Source organism: Carcharodon carcharias, chromosome 7 (assembly GCF_017639515.1).
Source record: "Carcharodon carcharias isolate sCarCar2 chromosome 7, sCarCar2.pri, whole genome shotgun sequence".
In the NCBI taxonomy this organism is placed as follows: Eukaryota; Metazoa; Chordata; class Chondrichthyes; order Lamniformes; family Lamnidae; genus Carcharodon; species Carcharodon carcharias.
Window position 1 is genome coordinate 45,075,788 of NC_054473.1, and position 13,823 is coordinate 45,089,610.

General features: G+C 40.8%; 1 protein-coding gene across 1 annotated transcript in view; it reads left to right on the forward strand.

The window, feature by feature from the left end:
• The window catches only part of LOC121279750 (receptor-type tyrosine-protein phosphatase gamma-like), a 783,231-nt gene that overhangs the window by 562,014 nt on the left and 207,394 nt on the right, over nucleotides 1–13,823 (forward strand). The window contains exon 9 of the mRNA XM_041191026.1: nucleotides 12,194–12,378. Coding sequence (XP_041046960.1) covers nucleotides 12,194–12,378 — 185 coding nt within the window. The remainder of the gene's footprint in view (nucleotides 1–12,193; nucleotides 12,379–13,823) is intronic.

The window sequence follows — 13,823 nt, forward strand, 5'->3', positions numbered from 1 at the left end:
AAATTAACCCAGCAGCAAAGTTTTTTACTTAAAAAAAGAAAAGGTTATTTATTTCACACCATTGACTGAAAGTTACCAAAGAAAAGAAAATTGTTAACACATACTACACACACGAGATTTAATTCCAGAGTAAGATAAAAACGATCCTTATAAAAAATGGATCAGTTCAGTCTCTCAGTTGTTGGGTGTAGGCCTGATATGTTTGAAGTCGAGATGCTGTATTGTCTAAAGTGGAGGTCTTGACGTTGTGGAGTTGTCTCTTCAGCTGCGATGCCTTCCACTATCGAATTGCCAGAATTGCTTTAACAGGTGAGTTTTGTAGACAGAATCAGGTTGACAGGGAGGAGAGCCACTTTGCCAATGTAGTGCCAACTCATGACCCCCCACCATCCTTTGCCCTTACCTCCTCCATGCCAACTCAGCTAGTATCTACTAGTTCCAGTGAATTTTGACAGTACTTTGACAGCTTGACAGTTCTTTGATAGTTTTGACTGTTCCAATGAGTTTATGCACATTTTACGCACAATCATGTTTACTTTTAACAATCTTAAAGGGTGCCTCACCTCTCCCAAAGGTGTCACGGGACCATACCCAAAGAGGTACCTTACCTCTCCAAAGGGGTACCCTAACTATCCAAATGAATTCACCAAGTTCAGACCAGCTACCTGGTCTTACCTGCACATGTTGTGTTTCACATGTCTGGCCTCCCAAAGCCCCACTCCAGTGGAGGCAACTGATAATTTAAATGGCCAGCTACCTCCGTAAACTATGCATGTGTGAATCCCAGCCTGACTCCAGTCCAGCCCCCATGAAAATAGGAAGTGCTGTGTTCAGGAACGGGAATCAGGATTTGCAGACTCATCCACCATTTTCACCATGATGTTGTGAAAATTTGGGCCATGATTCAGCTCAAGTCCACAGTATGCATTAGATTGTAGTTCTCAAGCAGCTTCTCCACTACAGCCTGGCAGTGGTTTCCTTTATGTTGCATAACATTTCTCTTTAAAGGGCATGACACATGGAACCACTAATGAATGAGGACCTTCAGCATGTTTAAGGAGACAGCCCTGGATGCATAAAGGATGACAAAGAAGACAGAAGGTTCTGACACCTGCCTATATCCAGAACTCATTGAAGACCACTTCAGTTGAACAATCCCTGCTTCCTTGTGTTAGCAGTCATGTCTACCATCTCCCACAGTTCTTCCAGCCTTCAATAAACTATATCCACCAATGCCCAGCATTGATATTGATGTCACTTGACATTGTAGGTCCAACAGCTATTACAGGAATAGTCTTCAAAGATTTCATAAAGATTTATCATTTTTCTGCCTTACACAAACACCTACATTCTATCACCCAAGTGCCTTTCTTAAGTGATCTCTTATCAGCATTCCTGTTTGACTGAAGTGCTCCCCCAGTGTTTTATGAGGTGAACGGGAGTGGATAGTGAAGGGGTGAAAGGCTGCTGCCACTCAGATGGTGCTCTTTAGATCTTTATGTTTGGAAACCTTTGGAGCTCAAGGTATGGCTGCAGACTGCAAGAACTCGGTACCTGCCTAATAAGCCTGACCCAGCAGGGAAATCAAGAGTTGAAGGGATGGCAAGGATGCAGACTCACTGTCATCCTGAAGAGGGCAGCATGTTCCATTTCCATTGCACGACGATGCCCCTCATGATGGACTCCAACTAATCAGCAAGAGAGTTGACTGTAAGAGATCCGACGGCCTGAATTTCACTCGGGGTGAATTTGGCGTGGCTGGAAGTGGACATAAAGCCTGTTCCCGACGGTGATCGCACTGTGATCACAATCTTACACTGGCTGGCCAATTAACAGAGAAAGGCTCAGCACTGCCGTTGGGGCGGCAAGAGGGTGGACGCCGACATCACCATGGGTGCTGGTGAGCGCTTCCATTGAGCTCCCTGAAGGCAGACGGATGCCTCAGGGAGCTGCTAACCTCCAAGTAATAAAAGAAAGCACAAAAATGCTGCAAAAAGCGTCCACGCAGCACCATTAAGCACCTGAAAGCATCCTCATAAAAAAAAAAGTTATATTAAACCCTAATGGAAATTTCACCCCGTCCTTGGATGAGGTTTCATCAAAAATGTAAAGCCCACCTGGCTGATTGGCCTATCCGCCAACCAAAAGGTTGGACGGACCACAAAAAATCGCTTTCAATTGGGCCATTAATGAGCTGAATTGCCTGCTTAATTGTTGGCAGGTAGCCTTCCGACGTTTGCGTGCGCCCGCCGAGCAAAATATTGCGTGTGTGCACCATGAAGTTGGGATACGCGTCCAACGTCATCTCGCACGATCTTACGCCCATTCGGGTTGGGCTCGCGGGACAGGTAAAATTCCAGCCATGATCTGGCAAAGTTTCTATCCATTCAATCACACAGCCTGTTGAGGGCAGAAGGGATGGTGAAACCCGAAACTTCCCTGGCCCCTGTATAAACACCCTAGCGAGATGCTCCTTCTGGAGCTGCTAACTTCTGCAAGGTGTGCTTGGCTGCAACATCCATTGAGGTGACCAAGCACACTGTGGCTGACTGCAGAGTGCCAGTGAATGCACCAGAACTCCACACAAGTTGGTAGCAGAGTGCTTCACTATCTGCAACATATTGTAAGAGTTCCTTGGCAAATGGTCCAATATGTTCATAAAATGCTGGTGGACAAAAAACCCTTTTCCTTTAAAGGCGGGGTCTCTAAAATCTGCATTCCTGTCCTCTTCAGCAGAGCTGAAACAATGAAGGTGCAAGTTTATCCCACAGTGAGTCATTTTGTATAGGCTGTCCTTTCTGCTTGCACCTGTTTCTTCTCAATTTTGTACCATGCTGTGAAGATTCCTTTAACACAGCATCAATATCACCCAGGTTGCTAATTTCTGTGCTGGAACATGACAATGAAAGAGCAAGCAGTGATGCATCAATTGGGGGTGGGACAGCAGTCAGGGGTTCTCCTCCTGTGCAAATGCAGAATCTGTCAAATGAAAAAATAGACAGAAAGAGTAAGAGGCAAGAGTGAGTGAGTATTTAAAAATGGTGGCATTGACAGATAAATGGCAGTGCAGTGTAATGTGTGTGTGTGTGTGTGTGTGTGTGTGTGTGTGTGTAAGACATTGAAGTAAAAAGATAAAAGGAAGAAAAAAATTCCTTGGCACCCTGCTTTGTACGGTCTTCAGTCTCCCCATTTCCAATGCTACATGCTCCCTCTTTGTCACTGATGTTGACTTTCATGTCTTTCATGTATTAGAGCTTGCAATGCAGCAGGCTTGCTCCTGTTCTTGAAGATCCCCTCTGACTGCGTATCAACCTATCCGGCAGGAAGACTACCAGTGTGTTAATATGTCCTCTGTTGAATGGTTTTGAAAATGTGTGAGACAGCTTAAACACAGTATAGACAATGAGAGGGAAAGGTGTTAAGTTTGGATAAAAGGGTGAAGGAGCCATGAGGGTACTCGCAGGTGTTGAGACTTTGGGTGGAATTTTATGCTCTCGCTGGTGGCAAGCTTGGAGGTGGGAAGGGCGTGTAATTATAGCATACTGGAAGCCAGCGGCTTTCCCACCTCTGCCAGAATAAAGTTCTGGGCGAGAAAGCCAATGGTTGACCTATCCACCCCACCGCCTGTTGAGACCCTTTATTGACCAATTAATGACCACTTAAGGGCCCCATGCCACCGCTAGTATTAACCCAGTGGTGGGCGAGCCTGTAGATATGCAGCGTGCACAACAGGTATAACCCTGCGGTCAGCTTGTCACCCATGAGGTAGTGTGGGGTAGGTCTCAATCAAAGGTACTCAGTACCTGATCGAGGGACTCGACATCGAGAAGGTGGGGCTGGCTGAGAGCTACACCTCCCTGCCCTTGCTGCCAATCCCCTTTCACCCCTTTCCTCACGACCCCACCCTGCGGACCCCACTCTCCACATTTCTGAAACTCCGGTGCCTGTCCTTCAAGCAGTAGTCATTGCCTCCCCAGTGATGCTGCTGAGCACAAGTGCTATCGGCCTCTGATTGACCAGCAGCTCTCAGTAGGCAAAACGTCCACCTCCAGGGTCTTGATTCAAGGGGAGGGCCCCCTGCTGGCTTTGCCACTACCTGATTGGCTTATGGTTTGGTGGGCCTTTCCAAACAGAGGCAGCGCAGGTCTCCTGCCACTGTCCAGCCAGCAGGTGAGACCCCCAAAACCTCAACAAGATTCCACCTCTGTGAGAACAGGCAGGAGGGGGTGGAATGAGGTACTTTATTGTGATTGGAGAAGTAGCTTGCGATGTGGGAATGGGAAGGATTGTTCTTGTTGAGGTTAAATCAGAGCAGGATTTTCCTCGCTGGCTTCGGAATCCCAACTGTGTAGAGATTAAGAGATGTCAAGAGGAGTGTTACTTTAGATGTCCTGATAAGGTTGTCCAATTTCTCCCTGCACCTCAGCCTGATCCTTGAACCATTTTGATTGCATTGATCTGCCCAGTTATCTGTCTCCACTGCCACTGGTTAACTTGGTGGAGTGCTCATCTGAAGGAAGTGAGCAGTGCTAAAATAGTGCACATTTGTTCTAGCAATTCTACAGCTAGATCATTTCAGAACCAAACACCTGTTCTAATTGCCAATTTGACCAAATTTTGTTGTATTTCTCATGTCATTTCAACTACTTTTTAATGATTTCCACAATTTACCAATTTTTACATGGGGATCGTTTTCAAATTCATGATACTAATAGTTTTCAAAAACCTTCCTTGATATCTCAACAATGATTGAGGTTTAATTAACTATGGGAAGATTTATAATGTTCACTGTTCATACCAAAATTATAATTGTATGTTTAATAAAATGTCAGTATTATAATGAACATCACAAATATTCCTCCAAAAGAGTGCCCTGAAACTGAATTGAAACACCCTCCTTTAAAGTAATTGTTAGAGTTAACTATATCAGTATTTACAAGTGAAAACTAACATTTCCGTGTATAAGAGATCTTAACCTTATCTGCCTTTGCATATTCTACACAGAATATCAGTCGTAACAACCATGAATAATTGCCTAGTTACCACCAGTAATTTCTCATGGTTGCTATGCTACATTGTACAACATTACCCCTACAATACATAAGAAACATGCTTTTAACTTGTAAGTGGGATGGAATTAATTTTCCTGTGGAACAATACTCATATGCTTGGTATCCTTCTCCAATGCCTGTGAAATAACCATATAAAAAATGGGAACTATTTAAATCACAAATGCTGAAATTTACTATGTGGGAAAAGCATTTTGTATTGAGATCTGTTCCCCTTGAAGCATTAGCCAGTCACAAAAATGTGGAGTTGGATGCTCGTATGATTGATGAATGATAATCTGCCACCTCAAACCATACATTGTAAGAAGATAGCAACACTTCAAAAAGACCGTATTGGAATATTCTTATTCATCCGCAATCAAATATAGATCTAATCTAAGGTGCAAAATTATTTTTCTTGAGTATTACATTTTTTGAAATTTTGAATGTTCTATATCTTAAGCAATTTTCACTTTTAAAACCTTCATATGATGCAGTATATGAGAATATGTAACCTACATTCTGATACATTGTCATAAATGTTAATGGTATATTATTTCTCACTTAATGCTGTAAATAAAATACTTCACCATTCAGCCAAACAATTGAGATCTTTGCACCAAAGTGGTTCAATTGTAGTCAGAATTATCTGATTCTTTAAACTAACCCCCAACCCACTTGTATTTTAAAAAGAAGGTTGTTCCTGAAAAAGTTTGGTTACCTTATGTATATTTGGCAATTCTGCACTTGGACTGATTTCAGGCTGTTCTTATTGTGAAGGTGACCTACACATTTATGCTCTGCCTTGGATCTCTATAAGGATACCTTGGATATTCACCTGTAGTATTGTAATGTGTATCCAATTTTTGTCAATGTTTCACTTCCTTTACCCTGAACAGAACATCTCAGCTAGCAAATTATGCATGATTAATGTAACATATAATACCTGCAATTAAATTGAAAATGCAAGAAACTCATTGTGTATAAGCTACCAAAGATACAGAAAATAATGGTAATTGACCCATTAGTTCTGCAACATTTCAGTTAAGTCATCCTCCTTTTAATGTAGGTATTGCAATAGAAAGTCCGATAGCTGGTTTTGGTGGGGTTAAGGTCAGCTAAGTGAACACTTCCAGTTTCTATAGAAAGAGATTGTATCACATGCTGATTCGTTGTGTCAGATTTAAGAGTAATATTGTATATGTTCCTGAAACGAATTATTGAATTAAAGCTGAGATGGCTGTATGTTCAGATAAAATACAGAATGTCACAATTCCCACCCACACCTACCCACCCCCCTGCCCTGCCCCCCATGAAAAAACCACACCACCTCATGTTTGAAGTTGTGGGGAGGGAAGCGAAACGTTCTGTTCATTTGAAAATCAATTATTTTGTGTGGTAATGCATGATTTTACAGATAAATAGTGATTTCTTACAACCTTCTGTCACATTTTTTTTTGAGAAGATAATTTTCATGAATACAATTTATGTATTTATTCTGCAAGCCTGTGCTCTTTACCCCTGGATTTCTGCCAACTAAAGCCAGAACACATGAGCAAGAATCATGGTCTTGTGTTTATGTGTACAAAGCACTGTGAACACTTGAACATTTCCAAACCTGATGTTGTTGTATAATAAATTCAAGTAGGTTAATTTTGTTATAGGTGTGGGCACTGTGGCTTTAAACTACACTGACTTTGAGAAAAAAATACTTGAATTCCAACCATCTTATTTAATGAGTTGTGATCATTTCCACCATTAAGCTTAAATACCACATGAGAAAGCCTAATTTACAAGAAAATAAAATTGACCTACAGCTTGTAAGTGCTCTGGGTCATTGGTCAATGAACGTTCAGTTGCTCCAGGTATTCATTGATTTATGTCCAGCAGTAAATACAATAAGCTTGTATCATTACACTTAATGAAATTGTGTGCTAATGGCTAATTATTTTAAAATGTAAATGAGCGAACCTGGTTACAATTTCTTCTCTAGGATTTGCATTTCAACCTAAGGCGTTTTGGGCTTGGTGGAATGAAGAACTTTCATACTGAAAACTTAAAATAGTTCTGCTTATTTTGGGGAAAGGTCAGAGTTTTGTGCGAAAATCTTTTGCTTCAAGTTTTTCTCATATAATTTGTGAGGAAACACAGTCTGCACTAATCCTGCCATAGGGATGCAGGAGGTTAAATTAATCAAATCAAATGTTTAAATTAAAAATTCCATATTAGGATTAGGTGAAGAAAATGCAAAAGTTAATGTGGCTAATGTGTGCAATGAGAGATTTGGGGCTGAATTTTGACCCCCTTCGGGGGGGTGGTGGGGGGGGCGGGGTTGTGGGGGTGGGCGGGAGCAAACATGAACCTGATCGGCACCCCCGATCGGGTGCACACCGCCATTTTATGTGGGCAGGCCAATTAAGGCACGCCTAGCGTGACGCTTGCCCAGAAGCACTAAGCGTTCCCTGTGCGGGCGTGGGGGGGTGGGGGGATTCCCTGAATCCGGAGTGCGCTCTTTCACACGTGTGCGAAAGCACGCAGAAATCAGGGAGATTTGTTTAAGTTTACAATTTCTAAATAAAGTATTTGAAAACTTTTAAAACGTGTCCCCTCATGTGACAGTGTCACATGAGCTGGGACATATCAATGATTTTTTAAGAAAAATTTTTATTGAATTTTTAAACACTTCATGAAATCTCATCCCGGCTTTGGATGAGGTTCCATGAAAAATACGAGGGCCGCCTGGGCTCTTTGCCTGCCCGCCAACCATACCATTTAATTGTTTAAATTAGTTTTTAACAGGCCTTAATAGGCCTTTGACAGTTCGGTTGGCTGCGCACCCTCCAAACTGAAAATCTAAATGACACGCAGTGATGTCAGGACACCCGCCCGACGTCACCATGCGTCATTTTATGTGTTGGTGAGCGGGCCCCGCCCCCACTTACTGACCGGAGATTTCAGCCCTTGGATACTGTTTGGTAATATTTAGGCTGCACTGCCATCTGTTGCCCAGAATTTCACCTGCAATTCTTTGGCTGCCCAAGGATTTCACTTCTAACCAAATATTCCTGAAAGCTGGAAGCTAAATTTTACTATAACTACATAGCATGAGAAAATATTGCTCCTTTTTAAATGAGCCAAATCAAAATGGTGATGCCTCTTGTATGATTCTGATGGTGGGGGGAGAGCACAGTCTGATCCCTGGTCAGCATTTTTCCTCTTTGGCATTGAATAGACTCAAATCTGTTTCCTTCATTCATGCCATTTAAAAGCTGCTGTACCCTGCAGGGTTTTTAATTTTCAATTTTTGGATCTATTTTTACTTTCTCGACATTTCTCATGCCTATTTATTACTTTAGCCATTTTCTGGGTTTTAAATGTCTTTTTATTCCCACTCTGAGATCGGAATGTGTGAAAAGCATTAGGCCATTCAGGCCCTTGAGCACGTTCCACCATTCAGTTTGTTCATGGCAGACTAGTGCCTCGACTTTATTTGCCTGCCTTAATTCCACATCGTTAATAACAAAAATTCATTGATCTCAGCCTTGAAAATTTCAATTGACCCATATTTTTAACTCTTTGTATGAATGAGGTTGAGATTTCACTCCAAAGTAGAATTTTTGATTTAAGATTTTTCCCTGTGAATTCTGTCACAAGAGGAAATAGTTTATTTGTATCTACTATATCAAATCCCATAATAATTTTAAGCACCTCAATTAGATCACTCTTCAATATTCTAAACACAGGCGAAGTCAAGTTATATTTATGCATCCTGTCCTCATAATTTATTTGGTGAATCTGCACTTTTTCCCCTCTAATGCAAAAATATATATTTCCTGAGACTTGGTGCCACAAACTGAACGCTGTCGTCCAGAAGAGGTTTAATCAGACTCTGTATAACAGAAGCATCACTTCCTCAATTTGAATTCCAACCCCTTATTCATCTTTTTGATTACCTTTTGTTTTTGATTACTTTTTGTACCCATAAATGAACTTTTAATGATCTGTGTACAAGGACACCTAAATCCTTTTGCTCCTTTACAGCAATTTGTCTCTCACCATTAAAAAAAAATCCAATTTGCTGATCAGGTGTATATGGCCTTACACTTCCCTACATTGAACTCCAAATGCCATCAATTTTCTCACAAAAGAGTCTCCGTATGACCTTTTGTAACTTCCCACTCACCACCATATTATTTACTGTGCTTTGAGTTATCTGCAAACTTTAACATGCAACTCTAATATTTTATCCAAGGTTTCACAGATTCCTGGGCAGCACTGCTTGTTACACCCAGCCAATCAGAGAACTAAGTTTTTATCTCAAATCTGGCTCCTACCGCCCAAATAATTACTGATCCATGTCACAAAGTTATCTCCAATTCCATGCTTCTAATAATCTCTTGCACAGAACCTCATCAAATGCCTTCTTGAGATCATATGGACAACATACAACATTCATGGACACACCCCTATACCAGCTTGTGATCTTCTCAAAACATTCCATTATTCAGACACGACCTGCACTTTACAAATACATGCTGACTCTCTTTGATGAGCTCCTCCTCGTCCAAGTGCTCAGCCACCTTGTCCTAATAGTAGTTTCCAGTAACTTGCCTTTAACTGATGTTAAATTGATAAGTCTGTCATTTTTCAGGTTTTTTCCTCCAATTCCTTCTTAAATAATGGTATGAAATTTGCAATTTGAAACTCCTAAAGCACACTCCAGAATCTAGAGAGCTTTGAAAAATTATGGCTGACATATCTGCAATTTTCTCACATATTCAGGTGGAAACCATCAGGTCCTGGAAATGTTTCTATCTTTTTAAGCCCCATTATTTTCTACATTACCATTTTATAACTTGTACTAAATCAACTAAGTTCCTCCCCTTATATTGCTGGTACATTGTCCTCTTACTCCATTGCGAAAATGGATATCAGGTACTCATTTATCAAGTCTGTTGAGTTGTTATTATTTCTTCTAATAAGTTTCTATCTTTCAAATAAACAGTTTGCAGACAATTAATCTATTAATTTATTTTGTGGTTGCAATATCCATTGTCTTTCCCTCTAGTTGTCTTTGAAGATATTTAGGAGCTTTCTTGTTTTGCAGTTCAAATGAAGGTTCTACATCTGAACTACTAATTTGTTTTCTCTCTTTACAGATGTTATGAGCAATGAACTTGTATTTTCCATTTTTATATTACATTGGGTATTTGCTGTTATGTATTTTTACTAACAAAAGTATTCATGTTCAGTGGTTCTTTGGTTCAGTATGTCAGTGTGCTAATTTGGATAATAAACTTTTTGAACTTGGAAAAACTCAGCAGGTGTGGCAGCATCGGCAGAGAAGAAAAGAGTTGACGTTTCGAGTCCTCATGACCCTTCGACAGTTCTGTCGAAGGGTCATGAGGACTCGAAACGTCAACTCTTTTCTTCTCCACCAATGCTGCCACACCTGCTGAGTTTTTCCAGGTAATTCTGTTTTTGTTTTGGATTTCCAGCATCCGCAGTTTTTTTGTTTTTAACTTTTTGAACTTGCCTATTTTAGCTTTTCACCTGTTAAAAACCATTGCATCAAATTTATTTTAAAATGCATCCGTTCACACCCCACTCCCTCAACAAAAATAATAAATATAGAAGCATAGAAAATAGGAGCAGGAGTAGGTCATTCAGCTCTTTGAGTCTGCTCCACCATTCAATATGATTCAAATAGGAGCAGGAGTAGGTCATTCAGCTCTTTGAGTCTGCTCCACCATTCAATATGATCATGGCTGATCCCCTATCTCCATGCCATCCTCTCGCTCTCTCCCCATTTGTGTGGTAGAGACCAGGAGCTTTTGCAGGAAGGGCTGTAACAGGTCACAAACTGTCAGATGCAGCAAGCAGGCAGAGAAATGAAGCTTGGGATGATCTCACTTTGAAGCGGGCAAACCGCTTTGCTTGTCTGTTTGAGGAAACCAGAAAGTAACTTTATAGATGTTAGTTGATGAATGGAGTTTCCATACCTTGTGGAACATGGAGCAGCAGGATATAGATTAATACCTTGTGATTCCTCAAATTTAAATGTTGAGGAAGTAATTTAATTGCTTATTAGGCAGAAACAAATTAGAAAGAAAAACACTCAGACCCTCAGTGATATGTTAATTTTGCCAGAGGCTGAGGCACTAGTTGCCTGCCCAGAACTTAGACTATAGACTAATAATAAACTGGCAAGGGGAGGGAAGAAAATCTACCTTTTTAATATAATAATACAGTCATAACCAATGGTTCGTAGGCATATATAGATGTCTAATTTGCATTGACCTATTTAAAAATAGATTTATAGTGTAGAACTTTTATCTGTCAGGCATGCGACATTGCTACACATTTAAATTGTTTTTGAAGCAATAATTTGAATGCTTGTCAAGAAGTCATGAGTTCCATTCATAATGAGGAATTTTAATGAGCCTGCAGTATTCCTTTCTCTTTAAACATTTTTTTCAAAACTCCAGAGCAAAACACATGTCATTCAGTGTATGAAAGGTGCTAATTGCCATAGTTACTGCATCAAATGTTTAATGATTGTTTAATTTTTTGCTTCCCTCAAAGTAAAAATGGTCTCATGGCTGTTAAATTGGACAATCTAGGCCAGTTATTTTATAATGTGAAGATCTCTTCCAATTAACTTCTATCTCCCAAAGTGGCTTAATAATTCATCGTGAAATTTTTGTATTTGACCCTTAGAAAATGTTACTGTTTCTGCACCACTTTAGAATATAGAAATAGGGTAGTATTAAGCAAATCTAGACATTATACTCCACCCTCACTTTGGTATATGAAATTGTGGACTGCAAATGTTTATGTTCTTGTACAGACCTGCAGTACACACTTTGTTCTAATGTGGGTGTTTTAACATTGTTCCCTTTCCTCCTACTTAGTATGCACAAAATTATATTGCTTGCTATTGTAAATGGCAAGTGATGAAAAATATTTAGCTGTAGGATTTTAAACAAGGTTAATGTAATCCATTCTGAAAGCTCCATGTCAGGTATGTCAATGTTATGAACTGCATGTATTTTTTCCCCTGAAAGCAAGGAAAGCTTGGGCTCTGGGACTTGAGTATTTGGCAATGATCCAACAGGGTTAAGTTTTTATTTTTTTTCTTTCAGTATGCAGCAGCCCACCAGTGAATATGACTGTGCAGCCAGTGAACAGGTCTGCTTTACTCGTCACGTGGAACAAGCCAGAAACCATCTACCACCCTCCCATTATGAACTATTTGATTTCCTACAGCTGGACAAAAGATGAGGGGGAGAAAGAGCAAGCTTTCACCAAAAAAAACGATCACAACTTGGTAAGTCTCCCTGTGGACGGGGATCTGCTTCTGTTTGTTTTAAATGAAAATGTCAGAGTTTATTGCTAGGCAATGTTCCCTCTTAATTTTTGCTAAGTCACTTTTCACAGTCCACAGTGTATTAATTTTATATTAACTGTGTTTAATTGTATACAGTTGGTGGACATTAACTAGGGTATCACTTAAACACATGTAAAGCGATGCTTATTGAAGCTATGTGTGGTTGAGTTAGGAGGTGTATGCTTGTAATGTTTAACTCTGTAAGTAATGTAAGACTGAATAAAGATTGGATCTTCACCAACTGGTTGTCCAGAGATTAACACAGTGAAATACGGAAATTTCTTTCAATGTCATTGGGCTGAATTTTCCCGCCGTCGGGGGGGGAGGTTGATGGGTGGGTGCAAACAGGCACACTTCCGATTGGCGCCTCAGATCAGAGCGTTGCCGCCATTTTTCATGGGTCACCAAGGCCCACCCAGCGTGATGTCCACAAGGAGGCGCTATGTTGCTCTCTGTGCGGCCGGTGGGGGGAATCCCAAAATAGAGAGTGCGCTCTTTGGTGCATGCGTGCGAAAGAACACACTCATCTCCCTGAGGCTAAGTGCTGCCTCAGGGAGATCGGCTATACATGTAAAAAAGGTAAGATTAGAAAAATAAAATTTCCCTTACATGTCCTCTCATGTGACCATGTCACATGAATTGGAACATGCCCATAATTTTTACAAGAACTTTATTTAAGTTTTTTAAAGCCAACATGAAACCTCATCCCGCCCGTGGATGAGGTTTCATGTTTTTTCTAATTACCGCTGGGGCTCCTGACCAGCCCGCCAACCTTAAGATTAGATGGACAGGTCCTTTAATTACTTAATTGACCCTGTCAATGGCCTCAATTGGTCATTGACAGGTCGGCAGGCAGGCAGTTGATTTCGCTGCGTCCCCACCTTCCTGAAAATTTAAATGGGGTGCAGTGATGTTGGGAGTTTCCCCCGACGTCATCGTGTGTCATTTTATGTGTTGGCGAGCGGGCCTCGCCCCCGCTCGCCGACTCGTAAAATTCTGCCCATTATGCGCACAGCATTGGAATACAAAGGGAAGCCAATAATTTGTTTTTTCATGGGATGTGGGCACCACTCAATGCCAGTATTTGTTGCCTATTCCTTATTGCCCTTAAACTTAGTGGCTTGCTAGGCCATTTCAGAGGGCAGTCCAAAGTCATTACTATGGATCTGGAGTCACATGTAAGCCAGACCAGGTAAGAATGGTAGACTTCATCCCTAAAGGGCAGCGGTGAACCAGATGTCTTTTCATGACAATGAATGATAGTTTCATGGTCACCATTACTGAGACTAGCTTTCAATTCCAGATTTTATTATTGTATTATTTTAAGTTCTACAAGCTGTCATGGTGGGATTTAAAACCACATTCCCAGTGCATTAACCTGGACC